Source organism: Aaosphaeria arxii, assembly GCF_010015735.1.
Source record: "Aaosphaeria arxii CBS 175.79 unplaced genomic scaffold BU24scaffold_1, whole genome shotgun sequence".
In the NCBI taxonomy this organism is placed as follows: domain Eukaryota; kingdom Fungi; phylum Ascomycota; class Dothideomycetes; order Pleosporales; genus Aaosphaeria; species Aaosphaeria arxii.
Genome location: NW_022983474.1, coordinates 1,779,350 through 1,794,953, shown reverse-complemented (window position 1 = coordinate 1,794,953; position 15,604 = coordinate 1,779,350). Strand labels below are relative to the sequence as shown.

Genomic DNA, 15,604 nt, shown 5'->3' with positions numbered 1-15,604 from the left:
GACTTAATCTTCCGCAGGCCCCCCAGATACAGCCATGTGCAGATGAAAACTACGGCAAAATTGAAGAATATGAATATCCCTGTGCAATCGTCAGCTCCGCTGTCCCATATCATCGTAGGATGTTGAATGGGAAAAACCCTGGTGAACACTTACACATGATGCCAAAGTCCCGCCAGATATGGGACGGCAGAACGTTAAACGAGGCTGCAAATTGCGTTCCACTCGAGTATTGACAAAAGCCGCAGTTCCCATTCGCCTGGGTCTCTACATATCCGCCAGATTGCTGCGCGAAACTACCGGCATATGATTGACAATCCTGTCCGGGCGGAGGCGGGAATATCGCGAGCTCTTCGCGCGCACATCGAATGGGTATGCCATCTGTGAGCAGTGCCAACATTCCCTCGAGCAGGTAATGGAACGGCGTGAGCCAATACATCCAGCTCCGCCAGAAAACCGGCAGCCCTGCGTACGGCACCACAACACCGCAGAAGGACACAACTTGGAATCGTTAGCACCGAGCCTAGACTTGAATCACTGTTGACTTACTGAATGTAAAGAACAGAGGCACGAAAAGCGAAGCGAGCAGTTCGTTTGGACTGAACGCTGCAATGGCCTGGCCAAAGCCAAGGTAGTACAACTCAAACACCATGGTAAAGAGCCAGATGCTTGCAGAGGTATAAGTGTCGCGTGGGAACCACGTGGCCCAGTACCAACAGCACCCTGCAGCCCGTTAGCAATCATTGTAGTTATGCACGCCAACCGGCCAAGACTTACAGTATATGGTACCCGCAGCAATACGGTACGGGATCTCACTCAAGATGGAGCCCCAAACGAATGCTACCCAGGAGTAGATCTTGGCATTTCCTTCACGAGATTCGTAGATCTTGCGCATGTTCAGGAATCGGGGCTGGAGTTGCTGGATTAGTGGAGGAGATATCGTGAGAGTCATGAACACGGAGAACAGCCGCGATTGCATGTCAATCTGACCATTTCCGAGGTGCCAGAACGTGAAGCTGTTGAAAAGACCAGTGATGATGTGGAGCATGAACATGCCAACGACGTATGGCGGATCGCGCCACATCGCCACAAAGCTTCGGTGGATCACCGTGACTAGTTGTGTAGAGAGTGGCATAGCGTACTCTCTATCGTCACTGAGCTTCCCACTGTTGGAATTCTCCCGCCTATTCTTAGTGATCTCCTGAATTTCACTGGAAAGCCTGTCATTCTCCGGTGAAGATGCCCAAACATCGCCCCAGTCTTGCCCTTTATAGTCAGGGTTACCAGCACCGATAGCCTCGAGCATGTATTCTGCGGGGTTAGCCTTGGGTGGGCATTTCTTCGCACCGTTGCGGTTGAGATAGTCCAATAGTACCCGACTGTCTTTGCCTAGCTCTCCAAAGTATACCGTTCGACCACCGCTCTTGAGGAGAAGGAGCTGGTCGAAATGCTCGAACAGTACAGATGAAGGCTGGTGGATGGTGCAAAGAATAGCCTGGCCAGCGTCGGCAAGCTTACGCAAGAACCGGACAATGTTGAAGGCTGCTCCTGAATCGAGACCCGAAGTGGGCTCGTCCAAAAACATGAGTAACTCTGGTTTGGAAGCCAGCTCGACTCCAATTGTAACCCGCTTGCGTTGCTCTTGGTTTAGTCCAGAACCGGCCTTTCCAATGGCAGCACCTGCAATGTCCCTCATTTCGAGAAGATCAATGATCTTTTCAACGTAATCGTACTTCTCCTGGATAGGCACTTCCCTAGGCTGTCGTAGCTTAGCCGAGAATCTCAGCGCCTCTCGGACCGTAGCGGTTGATTCGTGGATATCCATTTGTTCAGCAAAGCCTGTCGAACGTTGGAATGAAGAAGGAAGAGGACGACCATCTACAAGAAAGTCTCCGGTCACAACACCAAATCGGATTCGTTGAGCTAGCGTGTTGAGGAGCGTTGTCTTGCCAGCTCCCGATGCACCCATCAAGGCTGTCAGTTTTCCTGGTTTTACGTATCCCTGAACATTTTGAAGGAGCTTTCGTTCCCCTTTCTCGTAAGGAATCGTATAATCAACATTCTGCCAGGTGAAGATGGTTTCATTCTTGGCGACTCCATGGACAGCTTTACCGTCGCCACTGTCGCTGGATTCATCTTTACTGAATCCTGTTCCGGCTTCGTGCTCTTTGCCTTTTTCTTCGTCCACGGGCTCGGCTTTCACCTCCATGGCCTTCTCCACAGTCTTGGGAACTTGACCACGTTTGAAAATTGTCACAGAACCTCCGCCCTTGTTTGGCTTCTGAAGTTCCATACCGAGAGCGGTAAGGAAAACAAAGAAGAGGAAGAAGGCACAAATGAAGCCAAAGTTACGCCATAAATGTGAGCGAGAGTATTGGAAAGCAACCGAAATGTAATCGGCTCCGCGAACCATGAGAGACCCTGGGGTACTTCCTTGGATAGCACAAGATTGATATTGCGGCTGTGCACCCGGTATCTGTGGTACGATATATGGGGGGACGCATTGGATCTCCAGGTTGTAAAATTCATTGGCCATGAGCGCTTCAAATCCGTACTGAACTGGATTGATCCATCGCAGCCAGGAGAACCATGGGTGCATCTTATTCGGTGGGATCAAGTAACCAGTATAGACAATCAACGCTTGGATGGCAACACCAGTAATCCTCGTTGCGACATCCAGAGAACCAACAAGGGCTCCAATAGCTCGGAAGAATGCATACATCGTCATGGTAAGAATCCAAAGGAATAAAAGGGAGATGAAGAACTGTGATGCTGTTCTCTGTAGATGAGCCATGAAGTAGACCACGATGTCGAAAATGAATACTTGGATCAAAACCAGAGGCACGTCAACCACGGTCTGTGCGATTGCGTATGCAGCAGGTCGATAGAAGCTAAAACTTTTGTGCTTGAGTAAAATCGGTCTGCTCTCAAAGGCGGAAGTAAGTTCGGCAAGAGCCAAAAGAGCATTGAAGAGGAGCATGAAGAAGATGACACCACCGCGAGTGAAGACACCCTGGGCAGTGTCTGGCAGGTTGTAGAAGAGGGATCCAACGATCAAAGCCTGAAAAAGAATACCACCCCACTTTCCAGCAAGCGACTGCTTGTCGCCTACCATGACAAGGAACTGTCTCTTGGTGCATGCAGTTACCTGTTTGTGGAAACCAAGGGTGTAGTTCTTTTTCTTCGTAGCCTTGGTGCGTGCCGCTCGCCGTTCCTCGATCATGCGCTCAGTCTCTCGCTCAAACTCCTTGATCTCAGCAAAATTGGCCTCATTCTGCTCCGATTCCAAAAAGGATTTGCCGAACTGGGCGGGGGTTCGAGGAAAGCGATCTTCCCAACCGTCTGCAATGTGCCGTTCATGCTCGTCCGTTACTGATGTCAAGAAATCCGCCGTTGTCCAACGGTCTGGTTGCACGAATCCCAGCTTCTTGAAGTAGGCAGCCGCCTTTTCTGTTGGTCCGAAGTAGCAGCAGCGACCTTCATCGATCAGAAGAACCTTGTCGAAAAGTTTATATAGTGACTCTCCAGCCTGATACAATGCAACCGAAGTAGAAATATTGGCCATGTTAGTGAGCGAACGCAAACTCTGTACATACTCTAAAGCAGTACTTGCATCAAGCCCTTTAGTCGAATTGTCCCAAGATTGCACACTTGCTTTTGTGATCATCGCCTCTGCAATACTGACTCGTTTCTTTTCACCTCCAGATACTCCACGTACAAATTCGTTTCCAACCTTGGTGCCCATTGTGTGTTCTATCCAGAAGAGTTTGGAGACGACTCGTAGGAATTCGCGGACGTAATCGGCCCTCGATTCTCCTTCTTTCCTGGAGGCCTTCCCCGGAGTCCGAGTCTTCAATGCAAAGCTGAGGGTATCTTTGACCTTCAGCGTAGCGTAATGTAGATCATCTTCCGGATTGTAGAGAACCTCACTTCGATACCTCTTAGCCATTTCATGGGCATCAGTTCCTCCATATGTGACGTCTCCGGATATTTCCTCAAAACCAAACCGTTGGTTTCCGAGGATTTTCAAGAATGTGGAACATCCAGCGCCGGGTCGACCTAGGACGAGCAACATCTCCCCAGGTTTGACGCAGCCAGAAAAGTTCTCTAGGATGGTACGAACGGGCGGCTTTCCGGCAGCCTGTCTCGGACCTTTGGTGATAAGATTCTTAAGAAATCGAGGGAGCCCAAGGAACACGTCGCCCACGGATGGCTGTAGTGCGGCCCCTATGCCCATGCCCTTCACGGTGAGATTCTTGAAAACAACGCCAACGTGCCTCGTTTTCTCTTCTTCAGATGTTTCCTGACGAGTGCGTCCAAACATACGAGACATTAATCTGTTGATTTCTTCCTGCTCTTCGTGGGTACTTGTAGCGGTATTGGTTCGACCCAAGCTCGATCGACGTTGTGATAGGACCCTAAACAAATCTTCTTCTGTGACAGGCTTGGACCCTTCCCCCTGGAGTTGGGGCCGTTTCGCAGGCTTGATTGCAGCATAGCCATCTTCTTCCGAGTCAATCTCAAGTTCGGAAGATCCACGATGTTCTTCGGCTAGTTCCTTGGTCTCGTTGCCTCCCACCCTACTGTCGGTCTCAATGGGCGAGGGCACGGCAGTACTGTTACTCGCAGAACTGAATTGGGCAGATTCCCGGATTTCTGGTGATGTAGGTTTAGAATCCGCTCCTGGGTTGTACGCACTATATGTACCGACGGTGCCGGACCGGTCGTGATCTGTTTCTTCTGTGCGACTTTGCGTGTTGATATGCGAGTGCTGTCGGCCACCAATAAAGGACTTCTCGCGAGCAGGGTCTGCAGGCGTTTCAATCCAGCCTCCCGGTAAATCGTCACCTCGTGGCGTGGGTCTGTCTGATTCCGAGGCCATGGCTGCTAACTACACCATCTATACTTAGTCCGGGACATTCGTGGAACTTGAAATGGATGATAAATTGTTCATATTTCATGTCGCAACATACCAATGTAGAAATAGAATAGAAACCGAATCGATCCTCTTCCAAAACTGACGATAATAATACCAAATGAATCGGGCGCGTTCCCTGAGACCTAGTGCGGCCTGTGTGGGAACGTCGCTTTGTTGTTAGTATCTGGATCTATCACTGAACCATGAACCAGTGATGAAAATGGAAAGAGGCGAAACGGTAGGTATCACCCGCTTCCGTTACTTTCTCTTGAAGTGCGGAGAGAAAGAACGAGACAACAAAGACGAAATAGTCGCTATATGATAATTTCGATTAATGGTCGACATTTTGATAGACTGGTTCTAGATGGGCTCAATGTTTGGGAGTGTTGATGTCATGGTTATCCACAATTGGTGACTATCAGACGTTGCCAAGGCCCAATCTTCGGTGTCGGCGGCCTGGAAGGCCGAGCACATTGGAACGATTAAGTTGAGATAACCTTTTCATTCGATGCGAAATCCAACATCCCCCTAATTAGTCCATCGCATTTGAATCGATGACTGGGGTCAGTCGCGCGTCGGTTGTCCGACCGATTCACGATCGATCTGCACAGTCGATCTAAAGCTTGGATTTCAGCACCTCTAAACGCATATCAGGAACCCGCGGGCGGCGCAAGCTGCGCTGCGTTGTTTGAACGAATGGCATTCGAATTCACTTCAAATCCCTGACATAGAGGTACTGACAATTGACCAGCTACTCGTCAATTATTTCATCTTAGCTCGCCTCGTGTCTTTTTTCTCAACAGAGACATGGCCGTTTTCCAAAGGAGACTGCAATACGTGGTATACTGATTTCATCAAACCGATTCGATAATTCGGTTTCAGCTCTACTGGCAGCTCCTGAATCCACGATTGAAAGACTTTATTCCAACCAGCTATTTCAACATTTCTTGTATTATGTTTACGATGAAAAGGGATATCCTGGAAGTGCTGTATAAAGTGGGGAAATTTTAATCGTCATTCGCCAAGGATCTGCCATTAGCTTCCACGTTCCCAGGAGCATTATCTACGAGTAAGAGCATTCTCTTTGGGCTAGTTACCGTTGTTAGACTTGTATTCATACGTTTAGACGGACTGAAAATCGTCCGAATCCACGTGTCGAGGCTTTCGCGTTCCTAACATCTACGACGTCAGTAACCAGACTGGGCAACACATGTCGACATTTGTATAAAGTCTTTCCTAACACGGAATGTACAGGGAACCTAGAATGACGAATGAAATCTCAGACCCCAATTTGATATCTAATCTGTACTCAGCAGATATAATTATTTTATATTGAATGACCCGGTGCCTCTTTTCCAATAGCACGGCTCTCAACAGCGTGGTGACTGGCAATAATTCCATGCCATGGACTCGGTAATGCATAAGCTCTGCATGCTTACGATTAGTTATACGAGCAGAGAATAAATCGAGATACCTCTAACTACACTGATCAGTGCCTCAAGAGCATTCGTCCAACTTCCCCCTACCCAATGATCAAAAGTGCCTTGGCGCACCATCCATTCGCATGTCTGTGGGATTCCTAATCCAAATCCAAGGTGATGTGCAACGAGAGGTCGCTACACACGCCCTCATCTCACGTAAGGAGCAAGTTAGATCAACGAAACAGCTCCTCAGTCTTGCTTAACATATTCCGCCCCCACCTGAACCCCTCGCTCAGTTGTAGTGCGCTGATAGATGCGGTTCCTCCCGCATATGCGGTTGCCACATCGCGCACATGGATATTGCAATACGACAGGTTGAATTGCCTAGTGCTCGACACATTGGCTTTTCATGCTCTAAAAACAGTTTGGGGTCCAAGATAATTAATGTTCTTGTGCGCTCGGTTTGCTTGGGGCTGAGAACGGATACGAGACGATCATTGGTTAATCTCTTCTCCAGAACGGGCTGAAATCGAACATGTCCGGGATACACACTGTTTTGCGATAAATGGTTTGCACTGCACTCTGTTCAGAGCTAGCAATGAGGGTTGCAATTGGTCAAGGATTCGCGGTATGACACTCATTTAGGGAAGTGGGATTATGTTCATGACAACCAGCCTAGTGTTGCTGTTTAACTGGAATCAGACAACTCAATCGTTCACACTCACCATTGGTCGGCGAGTCTGAACTGTCGGCGTTTGGGGATTGAGATCATGTCGCACAGTATTGGCATGTACTACGGCAGCTGGATACGATCTCGGAAGACAAATACCTTCCCATCTCCCTGATTCCCCAGGGTCCTGGCATCGCGACTACATTTGCTCAATTTCGTACTCAACAGTCAAGCATTTCAGTATGTCAGAGCTAGAAGATAGATTCGTACGACGAGGTCTCTGGACCAACATCGACAAAGGCCCCGTGATGGGTAGGACTATCACGACAGATACTCGATCTGGAACATTTATAATCGCCCTCTTGGCCGTGTTCACGACCCTGGGAATGACACATCTCTTCCATCTTTCAACGTTCATCTACCACCAAGTACGAGCCAATGGGAAACCTTTGGATGGCTTATTTCGACAACAACAAGCCTTACTGCGCACGTTACCTGGACCAGGATCGCTCGTAACTGATTCAATAAAATTATGGTTTTCATGGAGGCACAAGTCCAAGAGACCTTTGCTTCGAAGCCTTCCCCAAGCCTCACTGGCTTTCACCTTTGCCATGGCCTCTTTGGCAGCCTCCATATTCTCTTCGTATGTGGTGTCAACAACAGATCTCGACGTCCTGATAGAAAGCTCCTCATGTGGATATCTGGACTTGATTCAAGGCGATCAATGGGGTGGCTCTCGCCAGATAGCATACACCGATTCTGTATTTGGGTTAGCAGAACAATACGTTGAGGACTGTTATACCAACAAATCGTCCTTGCCAGTCAGGTGCAAAAACCTTGCACGACCTCGCATTGACTTTACGACCGAGATAGTCCCCTGCCCTTTTCATGATGACTTCTGCGCTTCACCAGCAGTTGCTTTCGATTCAGGGCTATTTGACCTGAGTACCGCCTATGGACTCAACCTTAAGGACGAAGATGGCGTGAAGCATCGCAAGCGGACGACATGCGCTACCTTACCCACCGAAGGCCGCATCGAACGTAGGAATATCAGTGGCGGGGACGTGCAACTCGCCGCTCGGCCTCCGTTTCCAGGCGAAGAGTATCTACGGTACATGTACGGCACCACGAGTTTTGATACCGGCGGTCGGAAGAACATGACATTTGGGTTGAGCCTGGTTGAATCAAATGTCACAAATACATTTTTACTAACGTGAGTAATTACATACAATAACACTTTTGAGATGCAACTAACAGTACAAGGACGATAATGCACTTAGCAATGCTGGGCAAGGAATCGCCTTTCCAGACTCTTCCTGAGATGAGTCGTCCTAAGGATGACGTTTTGGTAGCATTGGTAGCCAAGAATTCGGTGCGATACGGACAGCCTGTTGATGATCCTTTATTCGCAGCGCATAAGCCCATCGTTCACTACGATTTAGGCACTGCAGAGAATGTAACATGGTACTACTCCGACGTGCCAGCCACTGCTCTTGGGTGCGTGGTACAGGTGAGAACTATGGAATCAATCTCCCTTTTCTTTACTAAATATTTGAACAGCGTCAATGGTGCATCAAGGATGGAAAAAACGGCGACCAGTGCACAGAGCTCGCTGGGTTTCCAGAATCTCCTGTCATCCCAGAACTGAAGAACGCAAGCGATGTTCAGAAGAGCATTTTGAAAGTCTCACTTGTTGCAAGTATCCTATTCGATTACACTAACAAAGGTGGTGGTTTGAAGGCTTCGGACTATGTAGACACCGGAGGTCGAGTCATGAGCCACCCAGACAATCTCTGGCTGCGCGAACTCTCCACTTGGGAGTCACACACCTGGGCAGCTAGCCAGATCGTTTTCGCAGATTACGCAATGGGGCCTAAGAATAGGAACTCCATGGCTAAATCGGTGGAGCCGAAGACACCAGGCGAAAAGCAATTGTGCGGAAGTTTGAAGGTACATAAACCAGGCGGATTCGTGTAAGTCCTCCTTGTGAGCAAAGCATGCAAATTATCCCTAACGTGATATCAGTAATATCAACTACTTCGGCCTAGTGTTTATTTTGACGATAGCGACCTTCGTTACTGTAGTGGATCTAGTACTCCTACGGCTACTAATTGTCCTGAAGTCATTCAGACCCGCTGCTATCTCAGCACGTATCGACCGATGGCTTCAAGACGGTGTATGGCAGTTGCAGCGCCACGCTTATGAGGGTCACGGACAGGGTGATTGGGAACATCTTGAAAAGGAAGTGCCAGTCACAGCTTTAGAGACTGCGCTCAGTGACCTTCCTATCGGGTCCTCCCACACGCCTAATATGGTAATGTCACCAGTTTCGCCAATATCGCCTATGTCCACTAAAAAGGACGGTGGAAATACAACAACCCTGGGGACTTCGATGAGATCTGGCAGCACCAACAGCTCGACCATCGGCAGCCATCCACCGCACCATGGCGAGGTTGTCCAGCCATCAGCTACCGCTACTGTTCCTAGATCGAGATAACATATCGTGGAATGTCAAGACGGGACCTCACAAATGCTGAGTTAGACACAGAAGGCACTGCAGATCTGACCTCGTCCATGTGGGAGATGTTTGAGAAAGGATTTCACCTTTTACAGTTTACGGATCAGCATTTTTATGTACCAATATCAACATAGAAATTTTATATTCAAAATCACACAAAGTCACTTCTCTGAAAGAAACGGAGGATGTAGTCCAGAAATGGTGCTTACACGAAGGCCTAAGAATTACCAATTCCGGCAATGATGCGGGTACTCACGGGCCTCGCCATATAATCGGGTCCGCACGCTATTCCTCATGACCCCACCCCCTCCATTTGCCCTAAAAGCTTATAGGAACGAACAGTCATCAGTTGAACTCGAAAATTTCAGCGTAGAGGCATAAGAGTAGGGGGACTAAGACAACAATTCAAAGTAATCTCGAGAACTGTCATCCTCAAAACTATTGGCACTTAGGTGAGTATATATCAATGAGCTTCGAGATAGAGTACACCGGCATCGGAGATGGACCAAAGAGAATCAATTGGGGACATATCAATGTCACTTTGACTTCATGTTTCGAGTCGTTTTTCTTTTCTTATCTAGCCAATGTTCAAGCTCTTTCTAGCCAGTCCTGTACCATTCGTTTTACCTTGTCTAAAGTCCGACATTTCACTGCTCTGTCTCTTCATCATATATTCACACTCATCCACCAGCATTTACAAACATCTTTTATCAAAAGCCAAATCTCGCCAAATCTCACCAATCTCACAGATACATCGAAAGCCCCAACATCAACATGGCATCCCCATCCCTAGACCACCTCGTCCTATTCCTCCCCCACTCCCCCTCAACCGACTTCCCCGTGATCCCATCCAGCCTCTCCAACGCCTTCACCCTCACACCCGGTGGCCACCACGCCGACGGCCTAACCTCCAACACCTTGATCATCCTCGCAGACGGCTGCTACGTAAGCCCCCCTATCCCTATCCCCCCTCCCTCCCCCCTTGAAAACTAACACAACCAAAAGATCGAACTAATAACCTTCCTCCCGCAACCCAGCACCTCCACCGCCGTCCAAACCCACTGGTGGGGCGGCCCCCCTCCCACCTCCCTCGGCTGGAAAGATTGGTGCCTGACCTCCACTGACTCCCCGTCCGCCAACCACGCCCGGATCGCGTCTTCGCACGCCGCGCCCATCAAGGGCGGGCGCAAGAGACCGGACGGCAAGGAGGTGAAGTGGGCTGTTACGTTCCCCGAGGGCGAGAATGGCGGGCAGGGGAGTAGGGGTAGGGTGCCGTTTTGGTGCCATGATGAGACGGAGCGGGGGTTGAGGGTTCCGGGGGAGGAGGAGAGGGTGCGGCATGCGAGTGGGGTTTTGGGGGTGGAAGGGTTGAGTGTTGTTGTTGGGGGTGGGGAGGAGGGGTTGGAGGCATTGAAGAGGGTGTATGAGGGGGTGCTTGGGGTGGAGGGGAGGAAGGGGGATGGGGAGGTGGTGTTTGAGGTTGGGAGGGTGATTGATGTGGAGGGGTTGAGCAAGGGGCCGAGGATCGTGATTAAGTTGCCCAGGAGTGAGGAGGAGGTGAAGAGGGTGGAGGAGAAGGGGTTTTGGTTTGGGGACGTGGTTTTGGCGGCGAAGAAGGAAGGTAAGGCTGCTGGAACGGTTGAGAGGGTGGATATGGAGGAGGATGGGATCAGGGGCATTTGGATCAAGTATATCTGAATGGCGACGATGCTTTCGTTGTCTACTCGGTTTAATGAAATTGGCTGTGACAGCATACATCACTGATGTAAGGGCATATGTGACTTCCAGGTACTGATCATTCATGATTTATGTCAACAATAAGTTTTCTGAAGAATTTCTATCATACCATCATATCTCCCAACACCAAAATGTTTCTCACCCTCATCAAGGTAGCCCCAACCTTCTTTAGCCCACAGAGCAATTGAAATCACTGCATCGGACTCCTAAACCCTACGCGGCCAAAGGTATTTGCCTTCCTAGCTGGCGTTACTGGAGCTACTCGCTCTGCCGACCCAGGCTCAGGTGTGTCTCTTCCAGTACCACTTGCAGCGCTTGGTGTCTTATCTTTGCCATTTCCACTTCCTGGAGCTCTGAACCCATATTCTCTACCGGTGGCATAGATGTCGTTAAGCATTGGCTCTAGTACACCTGCATCTACAAACTCTTCGTACTTGCGCCACAGTTTGAGGGCTGTTGTTGCGTCCTCGATAGAGTCATGAGTGTCCTGCTGGATGCTCTCCTTAAGAACACACCAAGCAAGGAACTTAAGATTAAGTTTGCGATGGAGGGATGGCTTGAAGAAAAGGTCCACCGTATCAACAACTTGTTTCTTCGGAACGTGGATGTTGATTGTTCGGAAATCATTGGCGAGACTGTGTCCGACAAATACGCATCCTAGGTTAAGCAGTAACCAGAGCTTCTTGTACGCATGCTTGAGACTGACAAGAGCATGCGGCGAAGTGTTGCGGTCAAGATCGCCGGGCGAGATACCTGACCATGCTGTGAGATAGTCAACAACAGGCTCTGCGACTGCGATATAGTCATCGATGAAAGGTAGGCCCGCAGACTCGCCTAACCCTCGGCAGACAGAGACACGAGCGAGTCCTTTACGATCCGGGCGAATCGTCTCACGGGTGCCATCGGCCTTCATCTCGATCTCCTCGGACTGAAGCCGAATAAACTCAGCATCAATCGCCACAGGGTAGCCAGGCTCCGGAACCTCGGTCGCGGAATCCAGCAGCTTGAATTTCGAATCCGGTGGTTCGGGGTTAGACGACCACCATCGATACAGGATTTGCGTGTCGAGGTTGTCCTTCCATGTGTCATCTATGGAGTGCCGTGCAGCCTTCAGTTGGAATGTGAGCACCGATGGCAACTTCCAACTAGGATCAAAGCGAAGAGCTTCCTCCTTTGGTATTTGCCGGACTAAGAAGTCGTTGAACAGATGCCACTTATCTTCTGTGGTTCCTTCTCTGGAAGACGGTGCGGTGTTAATAGTCGCTACCAAATGGGGCTTCTGATGTTCTCCACTGTTGATGTCTGCAACCACGCCTACGAGTTCGTACACCATGATGTTGAAGACACCACGCTGTAAATGCAGCTTGAGGTCTTGGCCCTCGAAACAATAGAATTGGCCTTGATCGACAATGATGCCTATCTCCTGCGGTAGCCAATTCGGGATGGACCATAACACCTTAGCTTCTTGACCTTGGATAGCAGCGTTTAGCATGAGAACCCCCGGAATCGAGTGAATAGTTTTTCTCTGCACCATCTGTTGGTATCGGTTGCATTTGTTGCACCAGCCTCTGGTCTGATCTTGTCGTTCAACACTTGCTTTCAATATCTGCGAGAAAGTCGGTCGCGGACCACGTGAACTCTTCAAGACATGCTTTGCCGGATACACCAACTCGTTTACAAAGGTCTTGCCTCCTCTGACGGTCTCGTTGGCACACTGGGCGCATCGCATACTGGCCCTAGCCTGGGTTTCTAGTACCTGGTCCATCAATGTCGGACCACTAGGGTTGGGCATCAAACGGCGAAACTCCTCGGATATCTTCTCCAGCAGGAATCTGTTGAAATTTTGAATGAGGTTCGTGAGGGCCACATTGGGCGCGAACTCCTCGAGGAGGTTGAGAGATGCTGCAGTCGATAGGCCACTGAAGGTCTTGAGGAAATTCGATGCTTGACAGTTCAAGCCGGAAGCTTTCTCGAGCATATCAATGAGAAAGCCAAGTTCACAGAGGAGGCAAGTCTCAAACAGGCATGGTGATGCCGTATGTCGCAGGGCAAGGTTTCGAATCATGGGCGTGAATCTGCATAACTGCAGAAGTGGGTTCGCGTAGGAGTTTGCGATGTGTGTCTCCAAACCAGAGTAGGATGTTTGATTGTAATAACTGCGAATCGTTAGTAGGTATCCATATCTTGAAGGAGATATACGTACGCAAAATCGAAATCATCTACGCCAAATTTGCTGTATTTGATCTCGACGTTCCCATACATTGCAGGAACTTCCTTGCGGGTAACATCGTCAAGATGCATGTCAGTGAGGGTCTCCATGGTTTCAGCCGTCTTTGATTCCACATCATTTGAGGATTGTGCTGCCCGAGCCTTCTCACTTAGAAATTTTGGCGCACTCAATGACTCATTGCCACGGTCCGCCTGGCGGGTGTCCTCGACTTGATATCGTCGTTTAGAACGGGGATTTTTAGCAAAGAAACCCATCTCCGTACGTGTCATATTATTTAAGATTGTGTTGTCAATCTTTGGACTGGGCGCACCAACTTCAAAGACCATGTGGCTTGGCCAGCCTGACAACAAATGCTCCTTATAATAGGGCATCCCGATGGTGCTTAGAGGCCTACTAAAAGTCAGGACAACCACGAAAGTCTAAGTGTGCAACTTACGTGTCAAGTGACCAGTCCATGGAGGGAGGGGGTATGGCGGGGTCGGCGAATTCAGTGGGATTGCTGTACTCCGGAAAATGAACCTTTGAAGGCGACCCCCAGAGGCGAATGTTGAAGCTTGTGTCTGACAAGGCAAAAGCTTCGCCTGAAGGTGCAACTTCGAATCCAGTCAAATAGGAATCGTATAGATTCAATTGTCGCAGATTCGCAGAGTCGGAGTTCATGATGTCTATTACTTGTATCTGACCGTTTTGAGACGAGATGATGGCTGTTGTGGACATTCGAGGATGCATTCGAACAAAAGCGGCGCCCGTATGGAAAGGTATTGGTGGCAGCTGTTTCAGAGTCTTCAATGAAAAAACATTGGTAAATGGATCCAGCATAAAGCCATACTGCTGTCTGGGCGACCAGCCGCATGTTGCAAGAAAATCGCCTTTGGCATCCATGTCATTGATACTGCCAATATGTCCTTCAAAGACCTTAATGACAGTCAAGCTACCGGAGTCAAGAATATGTATAGATCCGTTCAAAGTAGCGGCGCAAATGTACTGGCCAGCCCTTTTCATTATGGTATATTGCGCATCGCCCACGAGCTACCGATGTCAGCAACAATTGATGACGGACTGAAGAAATCTCACCGTATCCGTTATTGTCCCCTTCTCCACGTCGATCTTGAACATGTTTTCCTGGCATCCTGCTACCAAGATCTCTCTCGTTCCCTTGGATGTAAAATTCATACATTTCAGGTCTTTGAAGTCGTTATTGCTTGTCGCTGGTTAGTACGTTTCCTGTTACTGACACGCGTTCCGCCGGTATTCACTCACACCAGATGCCACTGCGTCAGGCCTCTTCGAATTGAGTAATGTAGGCTGTGTTTAGAAAGCGAAAGGACTCCTTTTTCGGTGAAGAGAAACTGCTTGATGGCACCTTCGGTTGGCGCATGGCCACGGTAGGATGTATAGCGTTCTAGTCCAGGGCCATAGAAAGAGGTGACTCGGCCCTACATTTACATTAGAGCCACATACGTTCGTTGTCTGGGTCCAATGTCCGCTCACAAAGTCATTGCCGGTCCACAATAGTTCCTGTGAGGTATCGAAAGCGAAGGCGGTTACTTGTGTCGCGGAGTGGTGGGGATTGGGAGGTGGCAGTTGGACGAACGCAAGCTGTACATCGTAAGCAAAACGTAACATGCGGTATCTGAAGGCGGAGTCTCCAGGCGGTTGTGGCCGTTGACGGAGAGCTTGTTCATGTGTACAGAGTATATATCGAGTCGTTGCGGGGGATTACTTACCTCGTCCCAGTCTGCCTCCATGCTTGGGGCGGTTTCAGCTGTTGATCGCTATTACCAGGAGGCGTCGGCATGCCTTGAACACTATCCGCATTGCTTTCAGAGGGATATCTGCATTGTGAGCTTGGGGGTGGTGGAACTGGAGGTTGCGACGCCTCGCTGAAGCTCAATGCGCGACGCGGCGAGCGGACGGTCAATGCTTGATTGGTGGGGCAATTGGCCGTCGTTCGCAGCATGTACCAACACAGGCAGGCGAGCAACACACCCACCATGAAAGGCAATATCGGAAACAACAGCATTATGGATGATAAAGATTGGCAATGTTTCTGGTGCGATAAATCATGCTCGAGCTTGCTTACGGATATTGAGATGTTGTTAGTCAGAATAGG

General features: G+C 49.4%; 4 protein-coding genes across 4 annotated transcripts; 2 read left to right on the top strand and 2 right to left on the bottom strand.

Moving 5' to 3' along the window:
• BU24DRAFT_12675 (ABC drug exporter AtrF) lies at positions 1 to 5,303 on the bottom strand. Its single transcript, XM_033520960.1, has 4 exons — positions 4,971 to 5,303; positions 775 to 4,888; positions 547 to 720; positions 1 to 498 (listed from the first exon to the last, which is right to left on the bottom strand). The coding sequence occupies exons 2-4, from the start codon at positions 4,877 to 4,879 to the stop codon at positions 110 to 112; spliced, it is 4,668 nt and encodes a 1,555-aa protein (XP_033389324.1). The 5' UTR covers positions 4,880 to 4,888; positions 4,971 to 5,303; the 3' UTR covers positions 1 to 109.
• A 1,592-nt stretch (positions 5,304 to 6,895) lies between these two features.
• Positions 6,896 to 9,503, top strand: BU24DRAFT_487495 (uncharacterized protein; the record flags this gene model as incomplete). Its single annotated transcript, XM_033533457.1, has 4 exons — positions 6,896 to 8,219; positions 8,270 to 8,516; positions 8,567 to 8,979; positions 9,032 to 9,503. Exons 1-4 carry the CDS (start codon positions 7,249 to 7,251, stop codon positions 9,501 to 9,503), a joined length of 2,103 nt encoding a protein of 700 aa, XP_033389323.1. The 5' UTR covers positions 6,896 to 7,248.
• A 332-nt stretch (positions 9,504 to 9,835) lies between these two features.
• On the top strand, positions 9,836 to 11,309 carry BU24DRAFT_469740 (uncharacterized protein). The gene is made up of 2 exons (XM_033532629.1): positions 9,836 to 10,469; positions 10,530 to 11,309. Exons 1-2 carry the CDS (start codon positions 10,299 to 10,301, stop codon positions 11,220 to 11,222), a joined length of 864 nt encoding a protein of 287 aa, XP_033389322.1. The 5' UTR covers positions 9,836 to 10,298; the 3' UTR covers positions 11,223 to 11,309.
• A 1-nt stretch (position 11,310) lies between these two features.
• On the bottom strand, positions 11,311 to 15,366 carry BU24DRAFT_416659 (PAB-dependent poly(A)-specific ribonuclease subunit PAN2). Its single transcript, XM_033526513.1, has 7 exons — positions 15,219 to 15,366; positions 14,983 to 15,090; positions 14,752 to 14,927; positions 14,566 to 14,692; positions 13,928 to 14,520; positions 13,465 to 13,881; positions 11,311 to 13,417 (listed from the first exon to the last, which is right to left on the bottom strand). Exons 1-7 carry the CDS (start codon positions 15,237 to 15,239, stop codon positions 11,452 to 11,454), a joined length of 3,408 nt encoding a protein of 1,135 aa, XP_033389321.1. The 5' UTR covers positions 15,240 to 15,366; the 3' UTR covers positions 11,311 to 11,451.
• Between the last annotated feature and the right edge of the window lie 238 nt (positions 15,367 to 15,604).